Here is a 21,431-nt window from a genome sequence, read left to right as displayed (position 1 = left end):
GTGTTGAGAAGGGATTGGTGACCTTTACTGTAACGCTGATCCTCATTTGCTTGATCTAATCAAATTCACAGATGCCCAGAAGAGGAAGAGCAAGTGGGACTCGGCCATCCCTGTAACAACAATAGCTCAGCCCACCATCCTCACCACTACCGCAACGCTGCCAGGTGTTGTCACAGTGACAACCAGCGCAAGTGGATCCAAAACTACAGTCATATCAGCTGTTGGCACCATTGTGAAAAAGGCAAAGCAGTGACTGGTGTGCTGGGCCTGATTTTTGGACTTAATTGTCATTGAAGCCATTGTTCTCGGAAGGGAGGGGTAGCTTTCACCTTTGGTAAAAGATGACAAGATTCTTTGAAAGAACGGGGGCAGGAGCAGGCATGCCAGCTGTGTGCCCACAGGAACGGACCTCTGCCGAAAATGACTCTGCCTTTTCTTGCTGCGGGAAGAACCAGTCTGCGTGTGTTGTGCTGGTGGAAGGTGGTATCTGGAGTCAGCTTGTAAAAGTTAGCTTAGAAAATTACTGCGTTAGGGTCGTACCCGACTTGCAAGTCTGGTTTGGGTGTGGGGAGGGGGTTGGGGGGGTGGGACACCGAGTCGTGGAGGAATACCAGCGGTACCCGGTGTATTCCAGGTCACGCTCGAAGGCTGCTCGCAGCTTGTGGTGTGTACTGAGCCTCCCTCACCTGCGCCAGCTCGGTTCCAAGGGAATTAAAGCAGGGACAGCTGGTCAGTGTCCATCTTCAGACGTGACCTGAAGGGATCTACATCTGTGAATGTAGACTCGCTCTTTGTTATAGCTCTGACACCTGTACCTGTGTGCGTATCTGTGTAGATCTTCGTGACTACGTGTTAAATAGTTGAACTATTGAGGCAACTGTGCTGGAATAGTCTTGTTACCGTCTTGCAGGGGTGGAGATTTCTATGCAGGACCCGTAAGCTGTAGAGGCTCGATTTGTTAACTCATTTGCAAAGACCTGTGCGGAAAACTCTTCCATTGCCATGGAATGAGATTGGACGGCAGATAAGCAGAGGGGTGTGTCTGATCTTAATTGTGGTATTGTCCATCTTTGTACTAGGTAGTGATGTACTGTGAAATGCACACATGGCAGTTACTGCTTGCTCCACTGTTGTGAAAAGGTATTTTCAGTTGAAAATTTTATTGTATAAATCTTCTTACCTGTGTAGCAAAAAATTATTATAAAAATTCGAGAGTCTTTCAAAAAAACCCCACCCTGGTGTCATTGATGTGTCTGCATTTCTCATCTTGCCGAGGGAGAATCAGTATCCATTTGTTGCACTTTGGGTTACGGATACCGTTGGGTGAGTATGTAGTAATTCCATGAGAGTGGATTTTTCACGTTACCGATTTTTTTAAATCTCAGACTCGGAAAGGGTGGGCAGGAGTAATAAACTGATCTTGATTCAAATACTTTTGTTACAGAGGATGCTGTGAAATAGTTGGAAATTCAGCTCTCCTTTATGCTATTTTTTTCATACCTGTTTCTGCATCTTAAATTTCTTCAAAAGTTAGGACTGGCACCTGGATTGTTCATAAAACATTATTCTATAGAGGCCAGTCTCCTAAAAAAGAGTTCAACAGCAATGAAGAGGTTTGTTTGTAGTTTTGAGGTAGGTGGGATAAATAATTTGAACTTTTGTTTGTGTAGAGAAACAGCTGCTAACCTGGACTGTTTTCTGCTTTGCAGTGGTCACTCCAGATTATTTAAATGGTCTTTAGTTCTTAGATCGTGATCTTTCAGATTCACTAATTTTTCTGTTTCCCCATAAGCAGTGATAGAGAGAGTTTCCAGATCAACAAAAGTGTAAGTTTCTTAGAATTTAGTGTTGCTTTTTCAGTTTTTTAATCTACCTTATGTCACTCCTAACCCAGACTTTGAATTTATGGAGACTTAAGGAAGGAATAAGAGGTTGGTTTCCTGCTTTTAAGTAATTTTAAAATGTGTTAAACACTTTGTCCTGGCAGTCATTTCAGCTTTTAAAAAAGACCTGTGTATCCAGGAATGCTCATGGGGGAGAAACCAGGGGACTGATGAGACTGTAGCGTGGGAAGTTGGGGAGACGGTGGAATTGCTCTTTTTAAAAGCAGTAAGATAATGAAAGGCATGAAAATAGCAAGGTAGAAACATCTCTGTTAGATGACTGCGTTGGGCTGTTGACTTGATTCCTGCAAGCTTGTGACAGATGCCTTAATCCCATCCTCATCCTGTGGAAGATGGTAACAGCACCCAGCCTTCTCTTCTGGGTTTATAATGTCCCTGCAGAGGATGACACATCTCACTTCAAGGTGATTATTGCCCTGCTTTGAGGAACAGTTTTCAGGGTGTTCCTTTAAAGGTCCAGGATCTACTTGTGGTGGGAAATAGAAGCCACGAGGGAGCTTTGCAGCTCCGTAAGGTAATTGTCCTGTCTGGAATGTCTTGTAAGATTCCATCCTAGTTAAAAACTGGCATGGTATAAATATCTATTTTAAAATCGTGCTGAACAACGTATGGATGAAGGTACAACCATAAAACTGCAGCAAGGTGGGCACAGTCTGCTGCAGTTTCTCTCAGGCTATAGGTTGGTGGGGAACTTTGGGCACCAGAAGGATCATTGCAATTGTCTGCTCCTGGGAATAGGGGTGGGAGGTGTGTCTGGGCTTCTAGAACAACTGATGTTAATTCTAGTGAGTGTCCTTAATATGTGTGCTGTGAGCAAGTCTGAAGCTGAGTGAGATGAAATACCTCATGGAGCTGTGGGCCAGTACATGGAAATGCAGCTCGGTGCCGGAGGTCCCAGTCTTGTGCATCCCCTTCCTCTGTCCTGTCTGTAACTGCAACTGGTAGTAAGCACAAACTGGGAGAGTGGTGAGACTACATTCCCTTCACCAGTTAAGTACCTGACACAGGAAAACTGCTGAAGTTCTTGGGGATGAATCCTTCAACTACAGAAGCTACTGAACGTAATTTAAATGTAAGTACCTTCTTCATATCACACATCTTGGAACCCCACCCCTTCCTCCTCCGTGTGCCCTTTTCCTTCTTGCTCTGCAGTACCCATAGTCACTCCAAACCTCTGGATTTCTGGGCAGATTTTACAACCAGAGCTAAGAACCACTGCTCGGTCAGCTCCTGCGTTGCTGTGGCAGGCAGGGTGTGACGGTGTCCCGCAACTCCGGTGCAATAGGAAGATGCTAATCAGCAGGGCTTGACGATGCTATGTAGAGGGATAAGGAGAACACTTCCCAAAAGGAGCTCTGCTGCAGCGTGCTGGGCAGAGGTGGCCCAGTTTTCAAACTTCTGCAGTAACAGGCTTCTGCAGGAGACCTGGCTGGGCTGCGCTCTGGCAGCGAACTCCTGAGCTCTTCTAAGCGTTCGCTATCCACAGCAGAGAAAGCAACTTGAAAACGTGCATGATTTGTTGGTTGGTTGTTTTTTCCCTCTCCTTTCCAAAAAGCTGGAGTGGAGACGCCAATCATTGTATAACAAACTTGCAGCCAGTACAATAGCTCACTGCTCTTGTTTATCTTGTGTGTTTCTTTCGGCAGTAATAGGCAGACACGCAGGTTAGAAACTACAGCTCTAGGAAAAAGCTGCTCTCCCACCTCTGAGAACGTGATCGTACAGGCTGGTGGCTTGTGCTTGGCTGTGGTCAGGCAGCACGCTGGAGGAAGGTGGAGGGAGCTTCAGGTGTGCAAGAGCAATGTCCTGAGGGAAAAGGATCCTTTCCTGGCTGTGAAGCCACAGCCCTCAACTGGGAGGTTTGACTGGTTTGCTTGTTAGAGATCTGGATGGCTGTGGGCATACCAGGGTGTGTGGCAGCTGCTGGGTGCTGGGGGGGACCCACTGAGTGTGCAAGTGCCGGTGTTTTAAATGGTCCCCAGGAGCGGCAAGCTGGGTCTGAGCTGCACTAATGCAAACTCACGTCTCGCCCAGCTAAAAGATTCTTTATGCTGCCGCTGTGCTGGTGGTTGCTCAGGCTGCACTTCTGACTCCTAAAAGCTCTAGAGACTCATTCTTACCTCTCCTCCCACGGGGAGACTAATTGTACCCAGCAGAGGAAAACTGGTCCCATTTTCATTATTCCTCAGTCTGAGAATTCCAGGCTCAGGCTCCTTGAAAGCCATGGGGCTTCTTTCTGCTCACCGCCTTTGTAAGCTGGAGTAGGTCTGCCTTAGCTGAAGCTCTGTGTTCAAGCGTGTGTCTCTGCGGAGGGGGTTGCTCAGCGGAGGGAGGAGAGCTGCCGTAATGAAGTCATCCTTGGCAGAGTTGGTTCTGCTCTTGCTCTCCCTTCTGAAGTCTTTTCTCCCACCTCTGTGCCCTGAGGTGTTGATTTTTCTTTCCTATTTGCTTGTTGTGATTGAAGAGATCTGCCCTCCTTTGATGCTGTTGTGGGAAGGGATTTTGTGTGTTCAGGACTTGCTTTTATTTTATGTCTGGCTGGGTGCTGCCTGGCTGAAAGAGCAGGTGGGGAGGGGCAGACCTTGCCAGCCCCACCTCAAACCGTAAAATGTGAGCACCCGAAGCTATGTTTTAGTTGGATTGCTGCTGTGCTGTCTGTTTTATGAGAGTTATTTACTGAGACAAAAAAAAGTCCGCCTTGCCAAGGCTTTGGGCTGTGCGAAGGCGTTGCTGGCGACACAGTCAGCTTTAGCAGCAAGGAGGTGATGGCTTCAGCCGGCGTCCGGCCCCCTGACACCTGCAGGAGCATCTTTCCAGCTCTTCGCCGTTGCAAGGGAAAAGGAATTGTAGCTGCGAAGCCCCTCAAACAGACGGTCTTTGCAATGTGCCCGAAAAATTATCAGAGGGTATGGGCTGCTCCCGTTAAATCGTGTGACCCCAGGAAAACCCAGAGCTGTTACCTGCAGAGAGAGATACTTTTCAGCAGGGCTCTCTGAGACTGCCTAATGGTAAAAAAAAATATATAATTATCGTTTAATTATTGCTGGTGAGGTGCAAGACCCATGAAGGGGCAGTGAGGTTCCACCAAAGTCTGCTCTTCCTTTTGGAGAAGGTTAACACCAGCGCATTCGTGCATTGCTCTTACAGGGCTGTGTTCCCTTTCCGAGCCCTGCCGTGCGCTGCTGTTTCTCCAACTGTTTGTATTCCACTTCCTTCCTTTTGTTCCAAGCGAGAACTGTGGACACCGATGACTTCCAATATTTAGTCGTTGTTTATTTGAAACTTGTCTTTGGCTGGGGCTGGGCTTGTGCTTTTGGTTGCCAGTAAACACCAAAGCACCAGGATTTCAACAAGAAAAGATTTTGCCTTTTCACGTAGAAGGCGTCTGTCTGTCTGTCCTCCACCACGTCTGTATGAACCAGTGTCAGGAAGAAAATAAGTCTGCCTTTCAGCGCAGGGTGGGAAATCGAAGTTACTGGTACTTTTAACCTCTCTCTTCTTTGTGTAGCCTCTTGTGGGGCTCGGAGAGCGTGGCAAAAGGTGATGGTCCATCTTCTCTCCCAGTTTTTGTTGGCTGGCTCCTCACGAAAGCCTCGCCCACACTGCTGCATGCCTCGTGTGGGGCCAGCCAACACAAACTGGGAGGAAAGGTGGGCTATCTCACCGAATCTTTCTAACAACATCAGTGTGCTTTCAGCCCTTCGGCAGCTGGGTAAGATGCTAATGTAACCCTGGAAGGTCCTGTTTTCCCTGGATGGGAGGGTAGGATTGTTGTAGGCTGAAGTTTTATCCTGGATCTTTTACTAACGTTTTCCTGGTGTGTTGTTTTGGTGGCCCACGTACCTCTTACTGCTGGTCCGTCCCGGAGGCACTTGGGCATCAGTGACATTCAGCAAAAAATATTTTCCCTTAGGTATGTGTTCAAGACAAGGAACCTCTGTCGCAAAACAACAGATGTGCGTAGTCATTGCTGTCTTAGGGGAAAGGCTGAGGAAGAGAATATGGGAGGATTTAATCTTGCACTTTTAATTACCTAGGTAATTATATTAAGCATAATTTAGTGCAATAAATTATGTGCGCATTAATGTACATTAATAATACTTTATTAAGCATTCCTTAAATTTACACCCCATAGCAGGATATTGCTACTACAGCGTACAGTGCAGCTATGGGATCAAGTATTTATTTTCCTTTTAGCAGTGTGTGTTGTTATAGAATTCAGAAGGGGGATGAATGTGCTCTTGGCTGTAACCACTCAACAGAGACCTAGAAAAAGCCCCAGAGCCGTCTCTGGGCACACTGTGGTGGCAGGACAGAAAGAAGAAAGGTTCAGTACAAGCTGGCATGACATTAAAAAAAAGAAGAAAAGAATTAACTCTAAAATCACTTGTAATTTTCGGTAGTTGGCACTCGGACTGGTAGTCTCAGCAGAGAGCACAAAAATTTAGTGTGAGCTATAGAATGACTTGGTTTCGCTCCTAGGGCAAAAATTTTTTTGCCATGCCACGTTGCCACAGCAGAAAATCAATGATTTATAAATGTGAGGGCCACCACATAAGCAGCTGGGGGCTTCCATGGAGCGATCGGCAGTGAAACCTGCTGATCCTCTTCTCCAAAGTCCCTGTTCACTGCTGTTGTTTAAAACAGCAAAATCATGTGGCAAAAGCCTGATCCAGCAGGCAGCAAGTGCAAAGTGTTGAACCAAGGGAAAAACTTGAGCTCACTATGTATTCTTCCCTGGGGAAGTATTTTGGAGAAGCTGCCTGGAAGACAACCCATAAAAAATACATTTTTTTTTTAAAAAAAAAAGACAAGATTGAGTGAAAACCCATTAAGATCTTATGACCAGTTACTGAGAATTTCTAATTCCTCTTTGCTTTGTTGCCTTAAGTTTTGTTGAAGGACTTGTCCTGATACTAGAAAAGTGCTTTTTACCAGCCCTGCAAATATCTACTTAAATGCTGCTCAGTTACAAGTCTCCAGGGAAAAATCGTGCTCCGTATGCTCAGAGATCTGTTAGGGACATGTCTTGGAGAAAGGTGCAAAATTATTATCTTGAGCATTTCTGGCAGCTCCCACGGTGAGGAACTGGGCTCCTTCGCACAGCTGGAGATGCTGAGCAGAGCTGGTCCTGCCTTGCTGCTCCAGGCTGCTGGGATGAAGGGGAGGGAGACGGTGTCAGGCAGCCCTGGGACTGTCAGGGTGCCTGTAGACGAGACCAGAGATACCTTACAGGAGGCAGCACAGACATCCTCCAGCTCAAGTGGAGAAAGGAGAGCATCCAGAAACCAAGGACACAAACTATCACGGTGGAAGCTTGCAGCTCCTAAGCTTTTCCAGTTGGCTCCACGGTCCCTCTTGGGGAACCATCACTAAACTACTTTTTTTTTTTTTTTGGTGGGGTTTTATTTTTTTTAGTAATATGTTTCTTGTAGCCTAAATTGGCTTTTTTTTTTTTAACTCCAGTGCCTGGCAGCATTGCTTACCCCAATGGTAACGGAGGAGAACTGCAGCAGTGGGAGGTGGGCTCGACTGATGGGAGCTGGGTGCTGCTGGTGGCTGGGACCAGAGGGAGGACCAGGGGAGGTAGGCAGACACACCTGCACACACCAGCACACGCTCCTCTCTGGTCTCAGGAACCGAAGCCCAGCTTCTCTCCATCTGCAACGTTCTACATCATCTGCCGCTTCTGTGGCTCCTCGAGGCTGAGCGGGACCCTCTGCCTTCAGCCCCCCAACAGTTAAAAACCCCAACAACAAAACCCCTTCATTTTCAGAATTTTTTGTTGAAATATAGGAAATCCCATCTCCAAATGAGCCGGGGTAATGCAGAGGTTGCCAGCTCAAGTGTCCAGAAACTAGGAAATACCAGAGTTAAACCGCTGGGACCATCTTCAGCTTCACCCCTGCTGCATCCCATTTGCTGCAGTTTTTTATGGCATGAGCACATCCTCCTTTTTCCTGGGGCTTAATCAGTTACACATCTATATTTGAGCTTCCTCTTTCTTGCAGTGAAAGTAATCGTGCTCCTCGCTTCCATTTGAATCAATGCTCAATCACCATCATTTGGGAGTTGATAGCAGCCTCCGCGATGCTATAATGATAACAGAGAGGCCAAAATTGTCCTGCTTGTGTTTTTCGTCTCCCAGGCAGGCAGGAAATATGTGACTTTTTCGTCTGGCTTTGGCTATTGTTTGTGCTGAAGCTGAGGGGATGCAGTTTTCCTTGTGAGGATTTATCGAGGAGCTACAACACAGCAGCCTCTGCCATCGCATCTGCTCTGGTATGTGCACGCTCGGTGCCACGGGAGGTGCAACTGGCTCTGAGCTGTGACGAACCCCAGACCCTAAAAGCAAAAGGGTGCTATGGGGGAAAAAAAAAAAAAAAAAATAAAAATCAAACTTCAAAAAGTTTGATTAAAACAAAAAAATAACCAAACTTCAAACCCTCCTCTGCTGTTCCTTGGGGGCGGGAAGGGGTTTTGGATCCAGCCCAGCAGCAGGGCTGGATGCAGTGGGGGGATAGCTGCTCCTTGCGCTCTTGGAGCCTGGTGGGATGCGTTGGGAGCAGGTGGGAGTGGTTCTCGTTCACGTTGCTACAAGGGGTCGCACTGACCCACGAGCTGGATCTAGTGCCGTGAGGGGTGGGCTGTCCTGCTCGTGCCCTGGATAAAGCGGGATGTGGGTCTGTCCGGATCTGTCCTCTGTGAGCAAGGTGCGAGGCTGGGCTTGGCATCGGGCTTGTTGTCGCAGCAGGAATTTCCTGCTCTTTCAGCTGGGAGCTACCTGGGCACTGGGAATGACACGCCCCAGTGGGACCTTTAGAGGAGAAACCCCCGGCAAGGGGGACCGGGGAGCGCCCTCGGCTCTGCCCAGAGCAAACAGGCGAAGCCAAGCAGCTGCCGCTGCCCATGTCCCACGGCCCCCTCCCCGCACCCCCGGCACCTTCCCACCACCCACTCGGCCCTTTTCCTGTGGGATGGCGCTTGTGCGGAGGGAGGGCTCGGGGCGGCTGCGCGGGCTGTGCCTCCTGTCCAGGTGTGCGAGGGAGCGATGCCAACCCTGAGTCACGGGCACCCCCTCCTCCCTGCCCAGCTGGGATAAAGCTCGTCCTCACCTGGGATCCGATCTCATTTATCCCGGCTCCCACCTTTCCTCCCCGCCAGCCCCCTGGGAGGGAGAAGCGAGGGGAGCGAGAGCAAAGTCGAGACTTGACTGGAGGGTACAGGAGCCAGCGGGGTGGTATGTGGGATCACGGGCTGCCGGCCCTCCCTGCTGCACTGGAAGTTGACGTTTAACCGGAAAGAGAAAAGGGACAGAAAATAGAGAGGAGGGAGGGAAAGAAAAAAAAAAAAAAAAAAAGAAGAAAAGGCCAAGGCTGGAAATCAAGTCGCAGCAGCGAAGCAGCACGTTCTCCCCCTGCCTTCGGAAGAATTTCTTGGCTTGGTGTGTGGGTGCCTGTTATTCGGGCTGCAGCTGAGGATTTGGACACTGAGTCAGACCCAGCGCTAATGAGGTTTGTGGAATTAATTCATCTGTGCTCTTTAGCGTTCAGCTTGCTTTAATTTCACTGTGTTGATTAACCAGGGGGTGAAATAAGGCGCGGGGCTCCTTGCAAAGGCAGGTAGGCAGGAGGTGTGGGGAGGGGGCTCAGCTCCCTGCCGGCTTGTTCCCCCTTTTCCCGCTGGTTTTGGCTGTCGGACGCTGCCTCATGCCTCTCGCCCGGCTGGGAAGGGCAACACTCGTGACCGAGCAGGGCTTTGCAGAGCTGCACGGTGCGGTTTTTGTCTCTGAAGGTATTTGGGTGAGCGGCCGTGGAGCGGAGGAGGGGGTACCGCGGCGTGGCAAGGCAGAGCAGAGCCCTTGGGACCCTCTGTTGCAGGTTTCAAAGGTTGCCCTCTCCGTCCGCCCCGCTCCCGGGGGAGAAAGCGGTCATGCCTCTGAGCTGGCACCCAGGGAAAGTTTTCCCAGGTGAAACGGCACAAGGTCGGCCGGGCTGTGGGTGGCTCCAACCCACTGAACCCACGGAGGTGGTTCTGCAGAAGAGGCAGCTGCTGGCGACCCCCTGCGAGGGGGGGGGGGGGGGGGGGGGAGGCAAGGGCAGGGGGTGTCCCTGCAGGAAAAGGCCACGAGGGAGTGGGGACTCAGGGTCAGTTTTGCTGAACCGCAGGTATCGGGGTGTTCGGGAGCTGGTGGGTCTGAAATGGATGGGAAATAGAGAAATGGACGGAAGGATTGGTGCGAGGGAGCTGGCAGGTGGGCGTTAGGAGGGGGAAAAATCGGATGAGGAGCACCCGTGGAGGGGCTGGTGAGGAAAAGTGTCTCGTGGGGCCAAGGGAACAGTGAACGCGCTGGGAGCAGCACGTGGGGAGGCGCGGGGGGGACGGGAGGGTCCCGGGGCTGTGCTGGCATTTGGGCAGCCCCGCCGGCAGGGTCCTGAGCTTCCTACCTGACCCTCGGGGCTCCCCCTGCCCAAACCCGGGGGGACAGAGGGACAGATGGCACCGCAGCCACCAGCACAGGGTGGTATTGGCCGCTCCCCAGCTGCCAGCAGCACCGGCTGGGTCCCCGGGCTGGGTCCCCGGGCTGGGTCCCGCTGTGTTTTGTCCTTTGCTGGAAGATGCCAGGGGCTGCGTCCGGGGCTGGAGCTCAGCCTGGGAGCTGAGATCCCCCTTCTTGCTGGAAGCAGGAACTGGTGCCACTCGCATGGAGCTCCCTGGTGGCATAGACATGCCCAGGGCAGAAAAACAGAAGCAAAGATAAATAGGATTTCATGTTTAAGTGATTTGTGGGTCAAGTTTTTGAGTTTTCTGGGGGGCTTGGCTTGATAATTTCCAAGTTCTGGAGCGTGGCCCCTGGCAGCTTTGTGCTGCCGCGTATTCTGGGGAGGGAGAGAGCATGAGATGTGGCCCTGATCCGTGTGCCCGCAGCCCAGACCTGGAGGAGAGCTGAGCCTGCATGAGCCGCTGTGGCTGTCACTGTGTGGCACCCGGGGGAGCAGGACATGGTCCCTGGGGGAGGCACCCAGCTGCCTTTCTGCTTTGCCTCCACCACTATTAACTTTCCCATGGGACCCCCAGCCCCGTGCTGAGGGTGGCCGCAGTGACCAGCACTGCCTGCCTGCCCCAGCGTGCTGCAGTCCTCAGCACATGTGGTCAAGCAGATGCTCCTCTAGATGCTGCCAGGGCATCAGTCCCCTACACAGTCCCAATGCACCCCTCAGCAGGACGGGGGGGGCTACAGCCATGAAAAAGGGAGTGCCCACCGGAGGGAGGGAAGGCTGTGCCAAGAGCTTGAGCATCTTCCTCGCTTTCCCACTCTGGTGTCCCCAACCTGCCGGGTGTCCCCTGCACGGCAGCTGGAACCAGGCTCCCACCTTGGGCGTGTGGCTCATCATAACCTGCTCCTTGGTCCCTCTCCCCCACCCCCCGCAGGGGTGATACCTGACTTCAGCCTTGTCCCTTCCCAGCACGGAGCTGCTGGGGTGGGGATGAGGTTGGGACAGGATGGGACAGGATGATGGAGCTCTGCCGCTCCAGCCCTGTCCTCTCGCTGCTCCAGTGGTTTCTTTGGAGCATCCCCTGGTTTTGGGGGATGAGGTAGTCAGCCCAGATGTCCAGAAGCTCTGGGATTCCTGGATCTTTCTGGAGTAGGTTGTCAGCTGTGCTGAGGTGCAGGCAAAGGCTGGAGGAGCAGGAGGGACCCAGGAGGAGATGTGGGCGCAGTGGCCTGGGATGGGGTAGGATGTCTGTGAGCAGCCAGGAGCTGCTCCGCTTCGTTCCTTGGTTTTGCACAACTGAACAGCTTTTATTGTTGTTGTCATCGTGAAAACCGGACCAAACCCCTGCAGTTTTTCCAAAGTGAAAGTGGCCTTTTCCCTTCCAGAGTTCACTTTTGAAACGGACGGATGGCTGCTCGCATGTTTTTGCACAAATATTATGGGCTGTGCTCCTGCAGCTGGCGGTGCCAAGCGGCAGTGGCGATGCTCTGTGCCACCAGCTCCCTGCCCGCTGGCAACCGGCCAGCTGAATCCCTGGAGGCCAGCGGCTCACAGAGCAACAGGGCGTTAATATCGAGCTGAGTTTTATGGCCGTTTATCTCAGCACTTGAAAAGACCTGAGAGCAGTTTGTGCCCAAGGCCCAGGGTGTGTCTGTCAACCCATTGGTGACTCTCTCTTGACTTGCAATTGAAGGAAGATGAATTAGATGTGTACTTGGACTTGTAGACAGGCGTGTGAGCCAAGCAATCCTTTCCTTACGGCCTTTGCCATGATGGGAGATGGGATTTGCCGAGTGCTCAAGGGAAGTTTTCACTGTGTTTTCCCTTGATGGGCTCAAAGGACTTCCCTACCCTTTCATCTCACCTCTAGCTGGCATCTCCCCACGTCTCCGCAGCACCAGTCGCTGCGGCTGGCATGGCTCGCTGGGGTGGAGCGAGGGAAAAGGGGATTTTCCTGGCTTCAAAACCTGCCCATATTGGTGGCAAGGGACATGATGTTTGCCAGCGAGCGGTGGCGTGAGGACTGCTGCTGAGAGAGGTCACGGACATGTCCAGGGATGAGGATAACTGCCGGCCTCAGAGCCAGCGCTGGGGTTTGGCTGGGGGGACCGCCTGAGGCCAGACCTGCGCAGAGGCTGAGCTGGGCACAGGCAGCGTTCCAGGGAGCTCCGCTCAGGGGCCACCGCAGGGAAGCAGAGGGATTTCCTTGGTCAACTGGTATTTTTTACCCGTAAGAAAAACAGCGTTTTTTCTACCAGATCATGACCAACAGTAAAACTTCCCTGGGTTTCCCTGCAGAGATGCTGCCCTGAGGTTTCCCTATTTCTCACATTTCAGCTATGGGGCATTAATTACTGTGATAAATCCCCCTGGGCACAGCAGACAAGATAAATGAGATAGCAATGCCTTGTCATTTGCTACCTGTGTATCCAGTGACTGTCATGGGGAAGAAAGCGCAACCACAAGGGGAGATGTCCCCCGGTGTCGATGCTGTGTTGGTTAGAGCCCTGTGCCACAGTGATTTCTGCAAGTGCTCAGCTTCACGTGTTCGGTGTATTTCTATAAGCTTCAGTGGCCGATGCAGGATCCAGAGGCCAAGTGTGATCCAGTGCTGTTGAGACTAGAGAGGGTCTTTCCAGGGATTTCCCTGGGCCCCAGGTCAGGCTGTTATTAGCAAAGTAACCAAGTGACTGGTCTGAGTACTGGTTTGTCCTGCTGGGAACTCAAACTTCTTCACTGCACACAACAACTATTCCTGTTTTCCTTCTCTGTTTTTAGGTGGTTTTCACATTATCTTCATTTATTTTAGAGTCAGTGCTTGCACAGCAAGGAGCTATAAGAATGTTAATTTGCATTTTATATTTCACATTTGCATCTTCCAGAAAGGAGATGCTTTAAAGATGTCTTTCCACTGGATTTTTTTTGCCTTGACTGCTCTCACTTGCTCTGCTGGGGTGCTAGAATCAGAGCCGCGCTGCAGCACGGCAGCTGCAGAGCTCTAGTTCCAGCTTTGTCCCTTTTGTTTACCATGTTCAAATGCTGACTTCTGGATGGCACCGAGTCTTCTCAGTCACGTGTGGGTGTGGGGAGAATGGTTAACTCTGTTTGGGATTTGGCCTCTGGATCCACACGAGGGGTCCTACTGGGACAGGGCAGAGGGGAGCTGCCAAACTCTGAAGACCACAGATTCATTCAGCAACTCCAAAGCTCCAAGTCTGGCATTTCCCAAGGCCTCAGCTTCTATTTATTGTTGGTTTGACTATCCTGGAAACTCTTAGTGCAATAGGAAATAGCTGAAGGGAGGGGTCATTTTGTTTTTGGGGAGAGACAGCCACTTTGTTTTCCTCTGCTATTTTTTTTTTTTCCTTAACCTGCCAGGAAAAGCAAGGTCTTGACCTGGTCGATGCTCGGATGTGTGGATGGTGCTGGGCTCCAGCCAGGAGCAGCCTGGGCTCCCGCTGCTCTGGTGACCCATCGAGCTGGACACCCCAGCTCTGGGACGCAGGGGTGCGGTGGCATGGCAGCTGCCAGCCCTGGCATGGCCGGGGACTTTGAGACTTTCGCAGATGCCCAAGCAGAGGACAAGCTGCTCTTGGTTTTGCTTTTGTGCCCTGCTCCGCTGCCATCAGAGACTGCTTCCAGGCATCACCTTCTCTGGGTGGGCAGGGCTGTCCCACGCCGGCGGGGCCGGGCAGGGGCTCTGCGGGAGCTGCCCCCATCACCTCCAGGATCGTGTCCATCTCAGCTCTCCACAGCATAGCAATCCATGTGTTTCAGGAGGAAGAGGATGGATGTGCTGCCACGGGCATGTGCCGGGCTGCTCCTCCTGTCCCTGCTCTGCACCACCGGCCTCTGCCAAAGGAGCAAAAGTGAGTGCGGCTGTGGTAGATCTGTCTGTGGTGTCCCCTTGGTGCTGCCTCACGGGGATGCTGTGCACCCTTCCTGGGCTCCAGAAATGTTGGTCCTCATGTGCCTAAGGCCTGTTGTGTGCCTTTCCTCCTGTTTTCCACGTCCCTAGCACTTGGGGCCCCTCTCTGGTTACCCAACTGCTGTTTTGTAGCCAACTTCCATTAACCACCCATGCAAAACCCCCACCAGCTCCCCCAGGAATGGGATCAGCCTTCTTCATGCCCTCCCATGGCTCACCCAGGTTTTTCCCATTCCTGATACCCTGATCTTTCCTGGTAGACAACCGCTGCGTGCTGTCCCGGGCGAAGAGCTGCACCGAGTGCATCCGAGTGGATAAGGATTGTTCCTTCTGCACCGACGAGGTGAGACCTTGCAGGGGGGCCGGGGCTCTGCTTCCCACCCTCTGGCAGAGGACATCACTCTGCTGGGACAGGGACCCCAGAGCAGGGTCAGCTTCTGGCTCCGGCTTCTCTCTGCAAAGAGCTGGTCTGGGTGGGAAGCGCCAAAACGTGGGTTTTCTTTGGTGCGGACAAATGGTGGGGGAGGGGAATCCAGGGCAAACTTGCAGAAATGCAGAGGTTTATCAGAAAACGCCAGTGTGCCAGATCTGAAACTGTGTGCAAAGGCTGGAGGGAGGGCCTTATCCCAGGCAACCCAGTAACCCACCGGTGGTCATATTTCCCTCTTGTTGGGGGACATTGGTTCTTCTGTGCGAGACTCTTCCCCGTTTCTCTGCCCTGCCTCTGCTCCCAGAGGCTCGCTAACGGTCTCAGCAGAGGACCCTGCCTCCTGATAAGTGCCCTTCTCCCCTGCGTGGAGGATTTGCTGCTTTCTGTGGCTGAAACGTTGTTCTCACCCCCTGGGCAGAGCTTTGAAGAGCCGCGTTGCAACTTGCGGGAGAACTTGCTGCGGTACGGCTGCGGGGAGGCCAGCATCGTGTACACCAGGGGCGAGATGCAGACCCAGCAGGTGGGTGCTGGGGAGACAGCCCTCTCCTGAGGGGGTCCCACCATTCCCAGTGTCCTTCATCCTTCTCTAGAGTCTTCAGCAGGAAAAATACAAAGTCCAGGCCTCTGTTTACGTAGGCTTTACTCAAAAACAGTGCTCTGCCTCTTCTAGCTGATGAACCTGTTGGCAGCCAGCCGTGACTGCTCAGGGCTGGGGTGGCTTTTCAGGCAAAATAGATGTAAGCAAAATGCCAAGGTCTGGAGGAGGTGCCCAGCTGGGCACGTGTGGACACAGGGGATGCTGCCTCAGCTGTACGTGAGGGAAGGGAGCATGATCACCCTTGTCTTTCCCCTTCCCGTGTGTCTCCCTGCTCCTTGCCTCCTCCTCACTGCATCTGCACAGGGGATGGGGTCTATCCCAGGAGACGGACCCCACCCCCTTCACGTCACTCTTTCTTCACAGAATTTCAGCATCAATACATCCCTGCAGAGGACCCAGGTGTCCCCCCAGGGCATGCTCGTGCGGCTGCAAGCTGGGGAGGAGAAGAGCTTCAACATGGATGTCTTCCAGCCTTTGGAGAGCCCTGTGGATCTCTACATCCTCATGGACTTCTCCTACTCTATGTCTGACGATCTGGACAACCTCAAAAGCATGGGCCAAAACCTAGGTGAGACCAGAGCTGAGAGAAGAGGGGAGTCTGCTCCTGTGCTGATGAAGCCCGGCAGCTCACTCCTGCCTGCAGCTGCAAGTTCTCTGCCACCACCAGAGAAAGAGATGGGTGTCTGTTTTATCCAGAGTTCCTTATTATCGCTGCTTTGTGCAGCTTTGGGGGGGATTGTCTCCTGGCCCTGCAGGGATCATGTTCTCTCTCCTTTCAGCCCAGCGTGGGGGCTGGTGCCCTGCAGAGTCCATCTGTGCAGTGGCTTTGGCATCCCAGACCTATAGGTGTGGCGTGTGCTACTGCAGAAGCTCCAGTCTTGGAAAGGGGCTACCAAAGGGAGTATAGGTTTCTACCCCAAAAAGAAAGACGAGCCACAAGCCCAAACTGCTTAAAAGCTGACAGTCTGGGAGTCTTAATCTAAGACGTGGCCAGCACAGATGATGCCCAGGAAAGGACTTCTTTCCCTGAAGCAACACCCTCACAGATATCTCTTTATTCATGTGTGTCTTCTTCCCTCTCTTCCTCTCCTCCCAGCGGAGTTTCTGCAAGCCCTGACCTCCAATTACACCATTGGATTTGGCAAGTTTGTGGACAAAGTCTCATCCCCTCAGACAGACATGAGACCTGAGAAGTGAGTGAGGCCAGTGGGTCCCCAAGATGAGGGCGGAGGGGAGGGCAGGCACCTCCTGTTTCTCTGTGGCTTTCCTGACCTTCACCGCCTGTGGTGGGAGAGCCTCTGTCCATCTCTCTCCCTTTGTGGTGAATGCCTCCCCTGGCCTCCCCACCCTGTGCTCAGGGCTTGCTGTAGCACTGTGCCAATGCCAGCAGTGTCATCCTCTGCTTTCACACCTTCCCTGCTCTGCCACGACAGGTTGCATGTCTTGTCTTCTTCTCCACCTCTGCCCTCATCCATTCTACCTCTCTCTGCTCATGACTTGCCAGATCAACTTCATCTCCTCCCTTGAGGGATGCCCCAGCCTCTGGTGCCCTCCCCACACTTCCTCTCCTGGCACCCAGGCAACCCCTTGCTCCTGCCCCCCACAAAACCCCCTGCTCTCCCCTTCTGTCCTAGGCTGCGTGAGCCCTGGAACAACGCTGACTCCCCTTTCTCCTTCAAGAACGTCATCCGCCTGACCAGCAACATCAGCTCCTTCAGCCAGGAGCTCAGGAAAGAGCGCATCTCTGGCAACCTGGATGCCCCTGAGGGTGGCTTTGATGCCATCCTGCAGACAGCCGTTTGCGAGGTGAGGGTGGCCAGGGATGCAGGAGCCATGTGGGCAGGGCTCTGTCTCTAATGAGTTGATCTCCTTGACACTGGGTGATGAGCAAAAGGGCAGCATGCTGGGCAGCTGACGAGACAGCCAGGGAGCCCAGGGCAGACATTCAGCTACAGCCAGTTCTTGCCCTCCCAGCCGCACGCTCCCGGTGCCGAGTTGTTTTGCGTTCCCAATGCTTCTTAGTTTTTAGACCATCTGTGTGTGTATCCCTGGTGCCTGATCCCCAGCACAGGAGCTGCTTGCTGGGCACCCTGCCTGTGCTCTTTGCTCTGTCGCCCTTTGTGCCTGCGGTGGTGAAACTCTGCTCCCTGGAAACGAGCCCGTTCGGGCTTGGCCACTTGGCTGAGGGATAAGCACAGCTCCAAACATGTCCAGAAATGCGTGGGCTTGCCCCCTGTGCATATATGTGCCTGGCACCGAGCTGCTGGGAGATATCCCATGCATTGGGGGTGCAGATGGGGGAAGTGGAGACCTGCTGGCTTGGATTCCCGGGGCTACGTAGCTGGTGTGTTCGCTGCCAAGAGGCGGTTCCTTGCCCCTTGGGTTTTCCAGCTCCTGCCAGTGCCGGCCTGCCAACGGCTGCAAGTGCAGTGGTTTGGGGAGCGCAGAGATAAAGGTTCCTTCTCCCCCTCCCTGGCTGTAGGATAAGATCGGCTGGAGGAAGGACAGCACTCACCTGCTCGTATTCTCCACCGAGTCTGCCTTCCACTATGAAGCTGATGGTACCAACGTCCTGGCGGGGATCCTGGCAAGAAATGATGAGCAGTGTCACCTAGACACCAATGGCACCTATGTGTATGACATTAAGCAGGACTATCCTTCAGTGCCCACCCTGGTGCGCCTGTTGGGCCAACACAACATCATCCCCATCTTTGCTGTCACCAACCACTCCTACAGCTACTATGAGGTGAGGAGACCATGGCAGTGGTGCCGTGAGGGCTTACCTTTCCACCAGGACCATCGCTCCTCTGCCTGGAGCGCAGCTGTGAGAAGAAAATCTTCTCCCACCTCTTGTCCCCTAGTACTAAACCACCACCATGATGCTTTGGAAGGGTGCCAAAGTGTGCTGGGGGGCTGCTTTGGGTTGTGGGAGGTCTCAGGGTATAATCTTGGGTGCAGGAACCTGGGCTTCTAGAGGTGTCCCCTTGTTGGTGTTTGTTTCTTTTAAAGCAGCGGGGACGCAGAGGTGGAGAGTAATTTAGGGTGGAAGGAGCCTTTGGAGGCCTCCAGTCCGAGCCCTGCTCAAAGCAGAGCCCGCTGCAGTGCCAGAAGAGGTTTCTCAAGGCCTTGGCTCAGGGGGTTCCTGTCTCTCTGCAGAAACTGCACAAGTATTTCCCCATCTCTGAGATCGGGGTGCTCCAGGAGGATTCTTCCAACATCGTGGAGCTGCTCCGCACAGCCTTTGAGGTAATGGTGTTCCCTGGAGCTTTGCTCTCACTCCCAGGGAAGGCAGAGGCTGGGCACCTCCTACCCAGGGCAGGAGGCAGGATGTGGCCCCTCTGGGGCAGACCATGGGGTGGTTGCAGGTGTACCGCTGAAAATCAATGTTGTGGTTACCTTCTGCCACCCAGCGCATCCGCTCCAAGATGGACATTCGGGCTGACTTTGTTCCCAAAGCCATGAAGACGGAGTTCACCTCCTCGATGTATAAAAAGACAGAATCTGGCTCCTTCCACATCACCCGTGGGGAAGTGGTAAGTCCTTGGGTGGCCCTGGAGGGAGGGTCACCTAGACACACCTGCAGGGTGCGCGCGGGGCTGAGCCCACCGCTGCGTCCCTCCTTCCTTCTTCACCTGGGGTCGGTCTGGCAGAGCTGGCTCACCCCTGCGGCATGTCCCGTCCTTCAGGGCAAGTTCAACGTGCGCATGAAGGCGCTTGAGTATGTTGGTGGGCAGCACGTCTGCAGCCTCCCTGAGAAAGACCGGCAGGGAGTTATCCACGTGAAACCCACGTCCCTGAGCGACAGCCTCAAAATCACAGCCTCTGTCATCTGTGACGTGTGTCCCTGCGAACAGGTACACGGGGGTGCGTGGTGCAGAGAGATGTTCCCCTCCTGGCCAGCCTGGGGTGGGAACATGTTGGCTGGCACGTGTGGGTCTCGCTCAAGCCCTCACCACCGCTCAGTGAAGGCTCAGCCTGGCCAAGGAGACCTCCCTCATTGCCTGTACCAAGCTGGGCATGCTGTCCTATGGCAGAGCTTGGTCTTGTGGGCAAAACTTTACCCCTAGGTCTGCTTTTCTGATTCCCGAAATGGTCCTGGGGCAGCTGAGCTCATCCAGCAATGTCTCTTCTCTCTTCTTTTACAGCAACAAGAGTTTAACTCGCCCAAGTGCAGCTTCCATGGAGACTTTGCCTGCGGACAGTGCATCTGCCACCCGGGCTGGTAAGTCCAGCTCCACAGCCCTCCCAGTGTTCCTGCTGGGTCCGGGGACCCACAGTGACACGTGTTCATGCCCCGGGCATCCTGCTCAGGACCCTGCTGTCCTGCGTTCTGCTCCTGCCTCTCTCAGCACCAACTTCTCCCCACCAGGCGAGGGGACATGTGCGACTGCTCTCCAGCATCATCCCCCAACAACGAAGCCTGTATCCGCCCGGGGGATGTGGAGCCGTGCTCGGGCCGGGGCGAGTGCCTGTGTGGGAAGTGCCAGTGCTACTCTGAGGACCTGATGCAGCGCTTCGACGGGGCGTTCTGCCAGTACGACGTCCTGCAGTGCCCGCGCACCTCCGGCTTCCTCTGCAATGGTGAGAGGATCCCCATCGCCCCACCGCCCCCAGCTGTGGGATGTGCTGTGCCCTGCTCTGTTCTGGTGGCACCGGCACAAGGGGTTGGCTGACCAGCGCTGGGCTGTGGGGACTCTGCACTTGCGAACATGCAGGGAGGGTGTCTGCAGCCCTTTTGCACCCCAAAGAAAAGGGGGGAGCTGCAGACGGGGCCAGGGAGCAGCGCAGCACCGTGCCCTGGGTAATTACTCCTCCTGCGCTGCAGATCGCGGGCGCTGCTCCAAGGGCGCATGCGTGTGCGAGAGCGGCTGGGAGGGTCCAGGCTGCGAATGTCCCACCAGCAATGACACCTGCATCGACAGCCGAGGGGTAGGTCCAGCCCTGCCTGTGCGAGGGTGACCGGGCCAGGCAGGGCTCCAGCACGCTGTCCCGGTGCCCGAAGCGCAGGGCTGCTGGGAGCTGGCACCTTGCTGACTCCCAGTGCCACTGCGTGTCTACGATGGCTCTCGGACACCAGCTGTCACCTCTTCCCTCCCAGGGCATTTGCAATAACCACGGGAGGTGCAAATGCGGCAGATGCATCTGTGACAAGGCTTCGCTGTACACCAGCTCCACCTGCGAAATCAGCTACTCGCTGGTAAGGCTCAACCTGGGGACCCTCTGGGTTTGTCACTGCTCCTTCCCACGCAGAGCCTCCAGGGAAGGAAAACAAAGCAGAGAGGAAAGCGCATCTTGGTCAGGAGCAAAATCCTGAGCAGGGGTTGTCTTGCCTGTCCTGCCTTTGGTAGCCAGGAAGGGTCTGGTATGGGACCTGCTTTGTAGCCACCAGCTTTTTTTGCCCACCAGTTCACCAGCCACAGCTGGTGAATGTCTGTGTTTACCTGCACACTGGTGGGGGGCAGAGGCTTGAGGCTCAGCTCCTGGCTTGTTCTGATTTGGTTCAAAATTGGAAAAAAATATTTCATGGTCTGGTGCTTCAGCTTCCCCACTGACAAACATGAGTTGATCTCACAGTGGGAGTGGAGAAAGCTGGCTTGGTTCGATTTTGGAAAGGCCACCTAAAGCCCTTGGAGAAGATCTAATGGCTGCCCATGTGCAGGCTGTTGATGTAAGAGATTTTGCAGCCGGCTGTACTGGGCTCCTGGGCTCGTAAATCCTTCGTTAGCTGCTGGTTCTCTGGGATTCCTCTTTCTGACCTTGCTCCGGTGCTGGGGTGAGGATGCAGCGTTTCCTCTCCAGATCTGCCTTTCGGAAGCGATGCCCTCCCCAGCTCCCCGTGGGCTGCATCCTGACCCCCCCCACACCTTGCCTGTCTGCTCAGGGCTTCCAGGCTGTGTGCGAGAGCATCCGGGACTGCGTTCGCTGCCAGGCCTGGGGAACAGGCAACATGAAAGGGAACTGCAGCAGGTGCCACCTCCAGATCCAGATGGTGGAAGAACTGAAGAAAGGTACCTGGAGAAGCAGAACTGGGTGCAGACACGTGGGGTGTCTCCCGTGGGCCCTGCTCTCTGTG

At 53.6% G+C, this 21,431-nt stretch overlaps 2 protein-coding genes across 7 annotated transcripts in view; both read left to right on the top strand.

Annotated features, from left to right (window-relative positions):
* The window catches only part of SAP30BP (SAP30 binding protein), a 31,571-nt gene extending 30,235 nt beyond the window's left edge, over positions 1-1,336 (top strand). The window contains exon 10 of one of the 2 annotated variants that reach the window (XM_055724444.1): positions 72-1,336. In XM_055724444.1, the coding sequence (XP_055580419.1) occupies positions 72-253 (182 nt within the window). In that variant the 3' untranslated portion in view covers positions 254-1,336. The remainder of the gene's footprint in view (positions 1-71) is intronic. The other variant, XM_055724437.1, reaches the window with a different exon arrangement.
* A 7,536-nt stretch (positions 1,337-8,872) lies between these two features.
* The window catches only part of ITGB4 (integrin subunit beta 4), a 31,189-nt gene continuing 18,630 nt past the window's right edge, over positions 8,873-21,431 (top strand). For 3 of the 5 annotated variants that reach the window (XM_055700795.1, XM_027816862.2, XM_027816861.2), the window contains exons 1-16: positions 8,874-9,418; positions 14,180-14,271; positions 14,591-14,673; positions 15,179-15,280; positions 15,722-15,926; positions 16,455-16,551; positions 16,993-17,164; positions 17,841-18,104; positions 18,515-18,604; positions 18,769-18,891; positions 19,045-19,212; positions 19,504-19,580; positions 19,728-19,939; positions 20,184-20,287; positions 20,457-20,555; positions 21,240-21,366. In XM_055700795.1, coding sequence (XP_055556770.1) covers positions 9,414-9,418; positions 14,180-14,271; positions 14,591-14,673; positions 15,179-15,280; positions 15,722-15,926; positions 16,455-16,551; positions 16,993-17,164; positions 17,841-18,104; positions 18,515-18,604; positions 18,769-18,891; positions 19,045-19,212; positions 19,504-19,580; positions 19,728-19,939; positions 20,184-20,287; positions 20,457-20,555; positions 21,240-21,366 — 2,020 coding nt within the window. In that variant the 5' untranslated portion in view covers positions 8,874-9,413. Of the gene's footprint in view, positions 9,419-14,168; positions 14,272-14,590; positions 14,674-15,178; positions 15,281-15,721; positions 15,927-16,454; positions 16,552-16,992; positions 17,165-17,840; positions 18,105-18,514; positions 18,605-18,768; positions 18,892-19,044; positions 19,213-19,503; positions 19,581-19,727; positions 19,940-20,183; positions 20,288-20,456; positions 20,556-21,239; positions 21,367-21,431 lie in introns of those variants that run through there. The other 2 variants (XM_027816860.2, XM_014286708.3) reach the window with 2 other exon arrangements.

This window comes from Falco cherrug, chromosome 1 (assembly GCF_023634085.1).
Source record: "Falco cherrug isolate bFalChe1 chromosome 1, bFalChe1.pri, whole genome shotgun sequence".
Classification (NCBI taxonomy): domain Eukaryota; kingdom Metazoa; phylum Chordata; class Aves; order Falconiformes; family Falconidae; genus Falco; species Falco cherrug.
This window is presented reverse-complemented; position numbering and strand designations above follow the sequence as displayed.